Here is a 14460-nt window from a genome sequence, read left to right on the forward strand (position 1 = left end):
ATGCTTCCTGTAAATTCAACCTAATGAACTTGTGTGTTGGAGAGAAAACCAGTTCCTCCCTTTGGTTTAGAAACTCTATTTTCTAACCTAAAACATTCAGAGTGGCTAAACATTTTCTGGACATGGTCAGTTGGACATAACGGGAAAATTCTCCAAAATCCAAAGGAAAACTGAACATGAACACCAGAAAACATGGAGGCCCATTGATCAAAACCACGTTTTAAGATTGCATGAGCCTTTGGCCCAAATCTGAAATACTGAGCCAGGACTTTAGCGTGTGAAAATACTAAACCTGAATTAGTTATGTCACTCTGATGGTTTGCTGGTACCTGTATGTGTATGAATTAGTCTGTCATCGTAATTATGTCAATCGTCCGGGAGAAATGGAAAACTAAACACAAACAAACGTCCATGTCTGTGTGTTTATCCTCTTACCTGCCACGTGTTCAACTGCTTGTTACCACAAATGAATTAGCAAATCCCAAAGCTGCTGCAGGTTTTGACAATTTACCAGAAGTCAAAGGGATCAAGATGAGAATAACTGGAGACAGTAAACATGGAGCAGTTGGTGTCAGACTGAGAGACCCGCTGATCTACCGGCTCTCTGTGGGCCCTCAGGGGAGGAGGAGGAGGAGATCGGTCATCTTTGTTCATCAGACCTGAGACAATCAGCTGATCTCATCCTGTGGGCCATAATGTTGCTGAACTTTGACCTGACCAGCTGCAGTAACCCCAGGTCAAAGTGCTGCAGGCTCCATGCATGATGGGTTCATCCTTTCATACATGAATTATGATCCTTTATGTCAGGATGTTTTTCCCCAAAGTGTTTTGGATTTTCATTAGGCATTAAAAAAAAGTGTAAAAATTTTTTTTTACTTTTTTTCTTTTTCTAGGAGATCAGTTGTAATTTTCTCCAAAATCAAAATAGTTATTTGTAAAACACATGAGTAGTGTTGTTCTTTAGGGGCTTCCTGATGACACAGAGTTTTTCACAGCAGGACGGACCGGGTTGGTCTGCATCTTCTGTCTGTCTGACATTTTGGATTTAGCAGGAATTTTCTTGCACTTGCAGCAGACGGCCAGCAGTTGAAAGTGTTTAGTAAAATGTGCTGGTGTCGACTTGTGGTCTGTGTGATTTATAACATAGATCCACAAGTAACAGAAGGAAATGGCTTTCAGGTATCCGTCCACTGCAGTGACGGCTGTGCATGAACGGGTCAGTCGCCCTGAAGCGCCCATCAGTCTGGAAGAGGGTAAATCTGAACTCATCATCACTTCACCTGCTGCCATTCTCATCTTTATGCTTTCCTGCAACCTGAAGCCTCTTTCTCTGGTTATTCTCTCTGATTTTTCTTTTGCATGTAGAAATACTTTCACTATTAAACATAACTCTTAATTCTGCTGTCATTTTTCTTCTATTTGATTTCACAAAACGTTTAAATGATTGCCGATCACAATCATTATAAATTACTTTCTAACTACATTTCTTCTTCAAATGCAAAGGTTTCCTACTTTCCCTACAGTTTTTAAAAACAATGAAACATTCTTAAAACTAATGTTAATATTTTAAACAATTTCTTTTGATAATTTCGATAAACATCTTTTTCACAGCAGATTGTGTGTTTAAGAATAAGAATCATTTGGTGTTGAATAACTTCTTGTCAGGTGAAAGATAAAGACATTGTATATGTTATATTAATATTAATATTAGTATAGTAAGTTGTGGTTTATGTAAAGAGACAAATACATTATTGTTAATTTAAAGTTTTGGATGCAGATCAGTGAAGTAAAGAAAATCAGAGCTTCAGATTCCTTCAGAACACGCTATCTCGTTTGGACACGAAATGCAAATTAGGACATTTGATTGGTTTGTTGTGATCAGGTCTATTTAGAAAACAGCTGTTTGTGTCTCCATCATGGTTCGGTGTTGTATACACAGCAGGGGCCCCTCCCAGAGCGAGCCTATATATTTATCTCAACTCATTCTGGTGTCACGTTTCTCTTTTCTTGTTCATAAACTCTTCGTTGGACAGATGCTGAGTCACTCATTTCATTTAACATTTGAGAAGACTAATTGTAAGGTAAGGTTAGTAATCACCTCACAATCTAAACATTCACAAATAACCTGCAGGGTTGGGAAGGTTTGGCTTATTTTGGGCAGAACTGATGGAGTTGCTTTAAACCGCTGGTTTCATAATTATAAATTAAAACATTTCTTCTTCTTTACTTGAAGATGAGTCTCCTAAAGTTGGTTCTAGGTCTGACCTTGGTGGTTCTGGTAAAATGTGAGTATTTTTTTGCTTGTTTCCACTTCCTGTGTAATTTGTAGCACAGATTGGCAAAATATAAAGTTCTTAAACTGAATGCAGATTTAAATTTCAAAGTTACATGCATTTCATTTGTGATTTAAATACACAAAATCCATCATTTATGTTTCTCTTCCTCTGTTTTAGCCAATGAGTGGTGCTACATTAATTGTGGTAAGTAAACTATTATTTCTGATATATTTGATAGTTAGAGTTGGATAGTAACTAATTACATTTACATGAGTAACTTTTTTTGAAAAAAACTTAAGTAATTTTATTATGAAGTATCTCTCCTCCTACTTGAGTAAAATTTCTGGATGAAAAACAAAATTTTTTTTAACCAAAACGTATTTTAGTCAAATGTATAAAAAAAATCTAAACAATCAACATAATACCTACAGAAAACAACTTGTTTGTCATTTATGTTTAATTGTTGGAGTGTTTTTGTTTGACATTAGGTTGATTAAAACTAGGAATATTATTAAAAAAATGAAACAATTAATGCAAATAAAAAAATAACTGTCAAGAAAAACTGAAAAATCAAGTATTTTAACTATCATTTGTTCAGAATTGGATAGTTAGTAGCTACATTTACTCAGTTTCATCTACTTGAGTAATTTTCTTGAAAAAAAAAACCTTTTCAAAATTTCTGAATTTTCTACCCACTCTATGAAAAACAAACAAAAATTCACCAGACACAGACACACACCTGCAGTTTTTGTTAATGTTTCATGAGTTTTTTATTGAAAGAAACTGATTTTCTTTTGCCTGATTTTGTTATTTTTTGTTACTTCTATGAATTATTGTAATTTTCGTCCTTAAAATACCAAAGTTTCTACTTGACTAACGTTGAATTACTCTGACTTCAGTGTAATTCTGGGTCCTCTGCCCGCCTGTCTGTGATACTTGCGGGTTTCCAGGACGCTCTCACTGGACTAAAGGCCTCTGGATCTTTTATAGGTCACACTCCAGAGCATTGGGAAGCTTTACCTGGATCTCAGTGTGGAGGAGGAAAACAATCTCCCATTGATATCGTCACCAGCATCGTTACAATTGACCCAAACTTGCATAATTTCACCTTTGTTAATTTCTCCTCTCAATCCGCCATCAAGAATATCACCAATAATGGACATTCAGGTACAAAACTGGACATTCTTGGCAGTATTCAAAACATGCTTAACCTGATTTTAACCATTTCTATTTTTCTCGACCTTTTCCTCAGTGCAATGTGACATTGAAGTGAATGAAGTTGAAGTGAGTGGAGGTGGACTTGATGGTGAATATTCTGTACTGCAGTTTCATTTCCACTGGGACGTAGCAAACTATTCAGGTTCAGAGCACGCTTTGGACAGTCATCGTTATCCAATGGAGGTAAAGTTTTTAAACATCCCCTCCAGTTTTCTATGATTCATCTGATTGAGCATCTTTTGCTTACCAAAGTGTTTTTGTCTTTTCATCTGTAGATGCACATAGTCGCTTCAAAAAAAGGACTTCTCCCGAATGAGACTCTTAGTCACGAAGATGGACTTGCTGTTCTTGGGTTTTTTATTGATGTGAGTTATAAATTTTCTCCAGTTTACTCCTCTGACAAATTTCCCTCATCTGCTGAATGATTTATTCCTGAAGGCAACAGAAGATGGAAACTTATCTTGGCCGTGGAAAACGTTTACATCCTACCTGAAAGACGTCAGAGGTGAGTTTATCGTTCCACTTCAGTTCCTCTGTTTTCTATAGAAATATTGTTACCCAGCTGGACGAGTCTGAAGTGGAAAGTGTTGTGACTACGGTTTAGGGTAAATGTCATGCTTACTGCATTTTCATCAACAGGAAGCACGAAAGACACCACGAATAAAACCAGCAGCAATTACCACAGGGAGAAACAACAACAACTATCCTGCATGATTTCAGTGTTTAGTGTCAGCAGTTTTTTCAAAACATGATGCAGCAAATTACACAATGTCACAGTTATAAGAACTGCTCCACTTTCAGATGGGTTTAAAATCCATTTGTTGTTGCATTAAATTAAATTGTCATTTTTGTTGAACTTTATACCGTATACTATTCTTAAGTATGATCAAAATTAGATGTTGAACTTTCTTCTGATTTCTTTCATGTATTTCACAGAGGAGGGCTCTAGTGTGAAAGTAGACAACATCACTATTGATGATCTGATTGGTAACGTGGATCGCACAAAGTTTTATCGATACATGGGCTCTCTGACTACACCCTACTGCGATGAAGTCGTCGTGTGGACGCTCTTTCACGAGCCCATAAAAGTTCACAAAGATTTGGTAAGTCTTGCGATGTGCTGTGATGGCGCAAGGGTTAAGCACAGCCCACATAAGGAGGCCTTGGTCCTCGACGCGGCTGTCGCTGGTTCGATTCCTGGCCTGGCGACCTTTGCCGCATCTCTTCCCCCTTCTCTCGTTACCCACTTTCCTGTCAATTAACTATCAAATAAAGGCCACTAGAGCAAATAAAAAACCTCAAAAAAAAAAAAAAGATCTGGTAAGTCTACTTTCCAGAACAAGTGAGGTTAAGGTTATGTTGAGCCAACAAAAAGGGCAAAATGGTTTATCTTATATGAACCTGCAGTCATTTAAGGTTGGAGACATAAGTATTTATGTATCATTTCATGCAGGGTTTAGTCATTCCAAACAGCTGAACCACTGTGACCTGTGGTTGCATATCTTTTACATAAGCATCCACTGATGCATTCAAGCAAGTGTCATGACATGCAGTTATATACAGGCAGGCACCAGCAGACATACTGGTACCTACTGGCGTCTGTTTCACAATCAGGTTTTGTCTCTTCTTTTCTTCTGCTGAATGTATCAACAGTCAAAAATGTTGAGCACGCCACATGTGACTGCAGCAAAACTCAAAGCAAATACAAAAAGTATCTGCTTGTTTGCTGGAGGTTGATAAAGTTCTTTATCTGATCCAACTAACACTGATTTATGAGGTTCTCATACTTTAGTCTGTTGTTTTCATTTGATAGTTTCGTGTAGCAGGTGCTTGGCTGAATGTATTAAACTGAGAAGAGAAAAAACAAGTTAAAACATAGAGAGAGAGCACAAAGGAAGACAGCTGTGGCTCGCTGTAGTTAGGGTTAGGCGTAGAACCTTTAAAGCTTTTAAACTGCAATCATTTCATGACTGAGAAAAAAAATCTATCATTTTAATTCAGTACAGATGTGCAATGGAGAAAAAACAGAAACAACTACTTTTACCCAATTATCAACACATTTTAAAATTACTAGTTTATCAGGGTGTTTTTATCTCGTCCTGTTATTTCCATAAATATGACATTAAGCAAACATGCCACATCGGTATACATATGTGGATTGGGTCAGTAAGTTTCAGAAAAAGCCATTATGAACAGTGAGAAGCAAAGTAGGATGAACACCTATGTTTATTTTACAAACACCCACAATGTTATACAAAATAGCAGAGGTGAAAACACATTTTTCTGCAGCCCAGTGTTAGAGAAATTCAACAGTTTACTTCAGATGTAAATTGCAGTTGGTTGTTTTTATCACGTAAAGCACTTTGAACTGCCTTGTTTTTGGATTGTGAGAAAATAGAAACTTGATTTGACTTGACTTGAACTGTGAACTTTATATTGAGTTTGGATTTGTGTTCTCAGCTTCTGCATTTTTCCACTGAGAATAGCATCGCACCAAACTACCGACCTACTCAACCTCTTAATGGGCGAAATGTCACTGCCTCCCCCGCAACTCCTCTAGGTAAGTAAAACTGTTTGTTTTAGCTTGTCAAGGGCAGTTAGCATGTGGTTCAGGATCAGGACAATTTCAGTGTCAATAGTACACAGCAGTAGTATACAAAACAACAGAAAGTGAAAGGAATACATTCAATGTGATCAAGTCAAACAGATGAATGAGGGTAAAATCTGCTGGAAGGTGAAATCAGAGGCCTCAGTCAAAGAAACATTGCTGAAAATTTAGCGATGCTAATTTGTGTCGCTAATAGTAAGGATAAAAGGCCTAAATAGAAAAATAATGAAGGAGGGCATTTATGCAGGAAGTAAGGTGCTTAGAGGTCTGCAGTTCTTTACTAGGGCTAAATAAACCATAGAAACTTTAGCTGTGTTAAGGGTAAAAAAGAAACAAAAAGCCGAATGGCAACTTTCTTGTCAAATTTACATACAGCCTAGCTAGCTGGGCCTTTGCAGAAAGTTAGAAAAGTGGTGAACAAACTGTGAGAATTTGCTTATAAAAACATTTGGCAAACATTTATAAAGACACTTATAGATTTAGTTAATTTTTGAGGACTTAACCACCATAGCAAAACCTTACTAATGCACTTAGCTATTCTATGCTAGCAAGTCACAACAAAATACGTCAACAACACAACTGGTGCAAAGAAGATGAAAATAAATAATTCTTTCAAATAAAAATTTAGATCAAGGACAGCTGTGACAGAAGAAGTCTAATTTCTCTACATTGTACCAATTTTACCTAAAATAGTGATTAAATATTTTACAGGATCGCTTCCAAAGTCGTTTATGGTCAGGAAAACTTCTGTCAGCATGTAGTTCACCAAGCAGTCTTAATCTCTATTACAAGCTAATGTTTTCTTCTAAATTGAGCTGAAAAGTCTGAAATTTTTACATTTTTAGCTACTTTAAAGATAAAAATATATGTTGTAATCTTTCAGTCTTTGATTGTTGTTATTGTTCTGATTAAATATGTCTGTTTTTTTTCCATCTTTAGCTCATCTGTGGTGCTATGAGGACCACTGTGGTATGTATCAACTATGGGAAATATAGTTTAATATAATAATCCTGAGCTTACTCACATTCAGATTGTTTTTAATTCTTTCTAGCTCCAGATTACACGCCGTCTCATTGGTCTGATCTGCCCGGCTCCCACTGTGATGGTGAAAGCCAGTCACCCATCGACATCAGCACCGATAGCGTCGTGGAGAATGGGACTCTCAATTCCTTCACCTTTACGAATTTTGACAACAAACATGCCATAAAGTCTATCACCAATACAGGCCACACAGGTTTGGATTGTTTTATTTTTTACTGTCCTTGAGTTGTACTGCCCTGCAAGTTTTAGATGCATCCCTGCTGCAACACAGCTGCATCAAATGGTTGAATCTCCTCTTCAACATGCTTTCAAGTTTGGCAAAGGCCAGGTAACAAGCCATCCAGGTGATTCAGGTTTGCTTCTCAGACCTGCATGACAGTGGATTTTGAGGATGAGGACTGGAGACTTTTGGGAAAGATGATCAAATGTAGATGCTAAAAAATATTCACATGACAAATCTGAAGTTAAGGTGCAGTCGCAATGTTGTAAGAAAAAGAAATAAAACTGAACTGAACACTTATTTTTTACAGTAATTGTCTGTTATTGTGACTAGAAAAGCTTTACTTGACTTTGAAACATGACAACCGTTACAGCTATGACATTTTTGAGACGGTAGAAATCAGCTTCGGTCCGGGCCTCTCTCATACTTGCTGCATGTTTTAGTACGACTATTTTAGATTTATGCTACACTGCAAAAACACAAAATCTTACCAAGTGTTTTTGTTTAGTTTCTACAAATACTAAAGTACTAGTTCCAAATTATTTCACTTATTGGAAAAATTGTTTTTTTATAAGTGAAATAATCTGCCAGTGGAACTTGAATTTGGTTGCTAGGTGACAGGCTGGGCTCCGGTGGGCGTTGCTAGGTAACGGTGCCAGTGGATCTCGAACTTTTTTATTATATTAAGGAATTATTTAAAAACAAGCTCTTGTAGCTTGCTGAAGAGTTACTTGTAAGTTAGTTTTGTCTTATTTCAAGTTTACTAATATATTTTCATTTGAAAGCAAAAGTACTTGGTAGGATTTTGTGTTTTTGCAGTGTAAATCAGCATATCAATAGGGTTACCTACTGCAGGTAAGACGTTGTTTTTAGTCCTCTTTGAAAGAAGTTATCTTAAAAATTCTGAGCTTTTCCTCCATTTTGGATCCAAACGTTAAGTTACCGCAGCATTTGTGTTTAATCTTTCAGTGGAGTGCGTGTTGGAGGACGGACTGGTGGAGGTGTCAGGAGGGGGGTTGGATCACGACTACTCAACTCTTCAGTTCCACTTCCACTGGGGAACCGAATCAGCCGATTCTGAGGGGTCAGAGCACACCGTGGACAAGAAACGATACCCAATGGAGGTAGCAACTCAACACTATGTTACACAGACAAGAGTTTGTTTTGTGACTGTTTTATCCAATTGATGGTTTGTTTTGTGCAGATGCACATCGTGAGCAAGAGGAAGGATTTAACATTGGATGAGGCACTAAAGACTCCTGATGGCCTGGCGGTGCTGGGGTTTTTAATTGAGGTAAAAATTGACATACACTGTAAAACATTTAAGCCACATTTAGTTGTGTCTACTATCTTCTACTCTTTAGGTCAAATACATTTAGTGAGTTTTAGATTTTGAACCTAAATGTTTGAGTTTGTGAAAGATAAACTTAAACAGCAGTAAGTTGTAGTTAACTTTTTATTAATTTTGTCAGAGTTGAATAAACAGAGTTTTTAGGTTAGCACTTAACAAACTGAAAGAAGAAAAAGACAGGAGTGGGAACTATTTCCCAGAATGCTTAGCGGCGTGTTTTTGTATCCTGAGATGAAGAGCGTTACTTTGATGTGACTCTGGTGTTATTAAGGCAAATGTTTATTTTAATGCAGCTGACAGTTTGCAAAGCTTGAGGATAATGTCCTGATCACACTGAATGTTTCTGAGCTCAATTCATTCAGATGTTCAATAAAATTCATCAGCAGATCAGAAATTTGGTTCATGTGATTTGAAACAAGAAGTTAAATTATTCTACACCAAAAAACTTGATATTGTGACTAAAATAATAGAGAAATGTGTCTCTTTAACTGGGTGAGGACAGGTTTTTTTTCTTGCATATTTTGAAATAATTATTTGGTTTAAATTGCAGCATTAAGTTAAAACTCACAATTCAAGATTAATAAACTTAAAAAACAATGTTTAGACAACTTGTCTCTTGTTGATAAATCAACTTTATGAACTTTAATTAATCAAAACTATTTTCTTGTCGACTTAAATTACATTTTCAAGGCAGCAGGTGTACTTTCATTTTCAAGTTAAACCACCTTCAAATGTTTTACAGTGTATGTTTTGGGTCCCGAATAAGAATCTCTTTGAGATCCAGATCTTATTAGCCGTCCAACCTCTCCAAAACCCGTTTGGGGCCCACATATACATGCAGTCAGAAATGACTCCAGCAAACTTAAAGTTTCCAATGTAGCTAAAAACATGCAACTTTTTTTTTTAACCATTTCCAAACCATGTCAGACTGGCCTCTGTAACTCAGTGGGTGGTTCCTCTCAGGAATGTTGAGACAAAATGGCATGACTGTCAACTGTAAACTCAAACCATGTGATATTTTAGACAAAGAGGTGCAACAGAAAAGTTTATCTTACCCCCATTGTATTCGGTACACAGCATTCTCTCAGTTATCTGATAGCCAGTGAAGAAAGCAGGGAAGAAGAAACGGCTTATTTAATATAGAGAAATTAATAATCATTTTAGGAAATATTTTATTAAAGCCACGTCTGATTCTATTAGATTTCTTTATGAGATATAAAGTCTCCAATATAGTTAGAAGAAATTGTCTGTTTCTGAGGATAAGATAAAAATTAATAGGCCAGGTCAGTTGACATATTATGTTTCATGTAAATTTGTTAAATAAACTTTCTCTACATCTATTTTCAGGCTCCACAATCTACTAACAACAAGTCTTCCTCAGTTCTTGCAGAAACAGTAAGGCACTATTATTATTATTTTATTTTTTAAAGCTGTATTTCCCTCGTTCTGTTAAAAGTCAAATTACTCGTCTTGTTTTTCTGTTTAGCCGTCGCCCACATCGAGTTCTGTCTCTGACATGAAAGCCTGGAAAACTCTGACCCATTACCTGTCGAACATCAAAGACATCAGTGAGTGAGGTCTTACCTTGTTACATAATGAAAATACAGGATGTGCATTTATCCGCTCACCTGTTGCATCCTTCGCTCTGAAACAGAGTCAGAAGTCGAAGTCACAGATGAGATTTCTATCGATGACTTGCTTGGCAACGTGAACCGTGAATCATATTTCCGCTACAGCGGCTCCCTCACCACGCCTTCCTGCAACGAAGCCGTGGTTTGGACAATTTTCAAAGAATCAGTTAAAGTGGACCAAGACCTGGTATGTTTCACTCATCATTCCCAACATCCCACACATTGAACACTAAACATGTGGGTAAATCTTTTAGTTTGACGAAGGTTTAAGCAGTTGAAACAAACAAAAATACTCAGCTAATTTAAAGCAATATTCAGGAACAGATCCGATTTTTTTTATCCCTTTTGAAGTGCTGGAGGTTGGTGGGAAGAACATATTTTCACCATTGATCACAACCATAAATCAGAAAATAACAGAGGAGTCAAAAATATTACAAGAATAATTGTGGTTAGACTTAAAAGAAGGAGGTGCCGTTTTAAAAAACAAAACAGTGGTAGATTTAACAAAAATGGCTTCTCTGCTCACTCACTGCATAAGACTCCACTCCTGAAGAAGAAGCATGATGAAAATCGTTTCACTGCAAAAACACAAAATCTCATCGAGTATTTGTGGTCTAGTTTCTAGAGCAAACTTGAAATAAGACAAAACTAACTTAAAAATAACTTTACATTCAGAAATAGATCTATTTTTTGTCCATTTTGACAAGCTGGATATAAACTTCTGGGTCAGATTCTGGACGTTGGTGACCCAATGTTACCTCATAAATGCCTGGGGTTGTTAATCTGTTCATCCACCTCATTTCTGTACACAAGATTTAGATCTGTGGATTTTCCTTGGTAATAGTGTCCAAAATGCTGTAAAATACACACATCATCATCAAATTGCATTTGTTTTTTAATCGTGCCAACATTCATGAAGCGTAGATCAAGCTCTGCACTGGTGGCAACAGAGTTTTATGTCTGCTGGGTATTTTTGGACTTCCTGAAGTTTTCTTTACTTCAGTTGAATTATTTATTTTGGACTTCTTTGTGTTCCAGGAAATTAATGTTATACTTCTAAAGTTTTTATTACTACATTTTGTTTGGTATCTTTATTATTCACACATGGACGCACACCACTGGTGTATGATCAAGGATTTATGAAGGGAATTTCCTGTTGCTCTTTACAGTATTTCAGTGTTTTACTCTAGCATGACCTTGAGTTGTATGAGTAGTTTTAAATATTTAGTGTGTTCATCCTATTTCCTTTCCTATGATTTAATTACATCCTAGGAAATAATTTATGAATCCCATTGGAGAAGCTGCAAAAGGAGACGAATAAGAACAAAATCATGTAACTGTGTGTAAATAGTGGTCACACTAGAGCACAGGTGTCAAACTCCCGTCCTCCAGTCGCTGTCCTGCAGTTTTTAGATGAGCCACAGGTACAAAACACTGGAATGAAACGGCTTCATTACCTCCTCCTGGTGTAGATCAGTTCTCCAGAGCCTTAATGACCTCATTATTATATTCAGGTGGTGCAGCAGAGGCTCATCTAAAAGTTGCAGGACAGTTTGAGAACCCTGCACTAGAGCTTAGAAAAACCTCTGCAAGATTAAGGAACTGAAAGGTTGAAACTCCATGTGGGACATGCCAGCCTGATGTATGTTGGACTTTAAAGGAATGTGCACACGCAGCAGAAATAATGTGATGAGATGAATAACTCCTCAGATAAAGGCAGGTTATCGCCTGCAAACTGACGCTGCCAGTAAAGAATGGTGGCGGCGTTCTTATGGCACGTGGCACATTCTCGAAAGGCAAGCAGAGCAGCAAACTGATCAGAATCAAAGTGTCACAAATTACTTAAGAGGCACACCCTGTGTTAAACCCCACTGGTTTATGTATTAGATTTAAATCTTCATGTCAGAATGTAGAAACTTAACAAAGAAAACTACAATTTTGTCCTTTAAATGGCATTAATAGTGAGCCGGGTCTAAATACATTCAAGAAGTAAAATCTGTGTGTCTTCCTGGCTTAGTTGAAATTGCAGTAATGAGTGTAATCAGCTCCTATCAGGACAGATGTTATCATTAACATGTGACAAAAACCATGTGATAAATCAGTCACATGGTGACCAACCAGCCAGCATGTGACACAGTCTCTTTACTAATCTATAAGTGATGACGCTTCCTGTCCTTTGTTGCATTTTCCCCATCAAACCTGCACAAAGACACCTTAGATCTCATCTTTGTTCATTTTTATATTCGGTCTGACGTTCGTTAACAGGTACAGAGGTTAAAATTAGTTTCAGAACTTGTCAGAGAAGGCAGAAGAAAAGTTGTTTCCCATAAAACACAAAAATATTTCCTTTGAGTTTCCTTGCAATAAGCAGATACATCCTGGTCTATTTTGTATGCAGTTACAAATTAAAACATTATGAATTTCAAATATATGTTCATTCAAAGAGCCTCATTGAAAACATGTTCATATATTCTTAACTTGACATGTTTATATCTGTTTAAGGTTGAGATGGAACTCCATGAAAATGACCACAACTATTCAGACCAACAGAAAAAAGACAGAATCAAAACTGTCAGATGATTTTATTATCTCGTGAAAATAACTCAGAAATAGTTTGGATGTATATTCTGGAACAACATGGACCTGAAAATGTCAATGGTTTTGCTCATCATGAGAAACATTTTTTTAAAAACCATCAAGTAGAATTAAATCTTTCTTTCCGTATCCGTCTCTTCCTGTGAGTTTCGTCTCTGACTGAACATCCTCACTACTGAAGTGTTAACGTTGCGTTTAACTCCATCAGATGGCGCTGTTCCCGGAGAATGCAGGATATCACAACGTCTTCCGGTCCAGTCAGTCTCTTCATTCCAGAAAGATCTACACCACGGCTGCAGCCGCCGGAACCGGACCTGGACCCGTCTGGGTTTACCTGCTGCTGCCATGTCTCTGCGCTCTCTTCTGTTAAAGATGTTGAAGATGTTGATGTTGGAGCCTCAGAGGTGGAGCGTGATTTTAAATCAGTTTTGTTAAGTCTGCATGTCAACAATTTATATTTATGATTTGTTGTTTGCACAATAAATGAAAACTAGAAAATTCCTGAAGAAATATAACTGGGGCCTGCCAAAGTGTGCCCGTCGGTTTGGATCCATCGTCCTGATGCTAAGAATTAGCATCAATGCTAAAGAAAGCTGCAATGTAATCAATAGCATGTGGAGAATCACAAGAATGTTAAGTAAGCTGGACATGCAACATTCAGTATGATAAAGTGTATTAGCTAAAATGAACAAATATGCTAATGTAAGCATAAATACTTTCAGTAGCGAGGTTAGGGAACTGCCTTGCACAGCAAGGCAGTTCCCTAACCTCGGATAAACAGGTAATGCAGAATGATATCATTGCACCGCCTCTGGCGGTGCACTGTCCAGAGGGGCATATTGAGGCTTTTATTTTGAAATTTGCACTAAGCTTTATATTAAATGCCCACACTAATCCAATGTGTAAGAGTGCTTTGGATAAACCAGTCACATAAAGCCAAATAGAGCAATTACATGATGTAAAAATTGCCAAGGCTTTTATTTTGAAGTTTTTATTAAGCTTCATTTGAAAGGGTCAAAGTCATCCCATGTGTAACAGTCATTGGATTAAATCAGTCATATAAAGCTCAAAAAAGCAATGACCTGATGTAAAAATTTTCAAGGGCTTTTATTTTGAAATTTTCAGTAAGCTTCATTTCAAAGGGCTAGACTCATCCCATGTGTAACAGTGACAGGGTTAAATGAGTTATATACAGCCCATAGCAGCAAGTAGTTCTAAAGGCCAGCTCAGTCCTCCTCTGTTTTAACTGAACTAGTAGTTCGAACTACAGTGATGCGTATTTGTAGTCCTAAGCAGCTCTCCCTGCTCTGGGTTCCGTTGCCATGGTAAATAATCCTCTCTGCCAGCTGTGAGTGAGACATCCAGGGGGAGACAATTCTCTGTTTGAGCCAGCCAGTTTGACTAAAAAAAGCATTGCAAACAACTCTTTCCTGTTCGGGAACCGTAATACATATTCGAAAACCGTTTGAAGCATATGAGAGGGCTATTTGTCGTCTCACATAGTCCCGCCATTCATATCT

At 37.2% G+C, this 14460-nt stretch overlaps 1 protein-coding gene across 3 annotated transcripts in view; it reads left to right on the forward strand.

Moving 5' to 3' along the window:
- The first annotated feature begins 1994 nt into the window (after window positions 1-1994).
- The window catches only part of LOC122823584 (carbonic anhydrase 4-like), a 30672-nt gene continuing 18206 nt past the window's right edge, over window positions 1995-14460 (forward strand). Inside the window, exons 1-17 of one of the 3 annotated variants that reach the window (XM_044103353.1) lie at window positions 1998-2081; window positions 2234-2285; window positions 2454-2480; window positions 3267-3443; window positions 3529-3677; window positions 3770-3859; window positions 3933-3999; window positions 4431-4597; window positions 5955-6054; window positions 7042-7071; window positions 7154-7336; window positions 8333-8487; window positions 8568-8657; window positions 10062-10109; window positions 10201-10282; window positions 10369-10532; window positions 13149-13440. In XM_044103353.1, coding sequence (XP_043959288.1) covers window positions 2034-2081; window positions 2234-2285; window positions 2454-2480; window positions 3267-3443; window positions 3529-3677; window positions 3770-3859; window positions 3933-3999; window positions 4431-4597; window positions 5955-6054; window positions 7042-7071; window positions 7154-7336; window positions 8333-8487; window positions 8568-8657; window positions 10062-10109; window positions 10201-10282; window positions 10369-10532; window positions 13149-13310 — 1791 coding nt within the window. In that variant the 5' untranslated portion in view covers window positions 1998-2033 and the 3' untranslated portion in view covers window positions 13311-13440. Of the gene's footprint in view, window positions 2087-2233; window positions 2286-2453; window positions 2481-3266; window positions 3444-3528; window positions 3678-3769; window positions 3860-3932; window positions 4000-4430; window positions 4598-5954; window positions 6055-7041; window positions 7072-7153; window positions 7337-8332; window positions 8488-8567; window positions 8658-10061; window positions 10110-10200; window positions 10283-10368; window positions 10533-13148; window positions 13441-14460 lie in introns of those variants that run through there. The other 2 variants (XM_044103356.1, XM_044103355.1) reach the window with 2 other exon arrangements.

The sequence above is a fragment of the Gambusia affinis genome, linkage group LG20 (assembly GCF_019740435.1).
Source record: "Gambusia affinis linkage group LG20, SWU_Gaff_1.0, whole genome shotgun sequence".
Taxonomy (NCBI): domain Eukaryota; kingdom Metazoa; phylum Chordata; class Actinopteri; order Cyprinodontiformes; family Poeciliidae; genus Gambusia; species Gambusia affinis.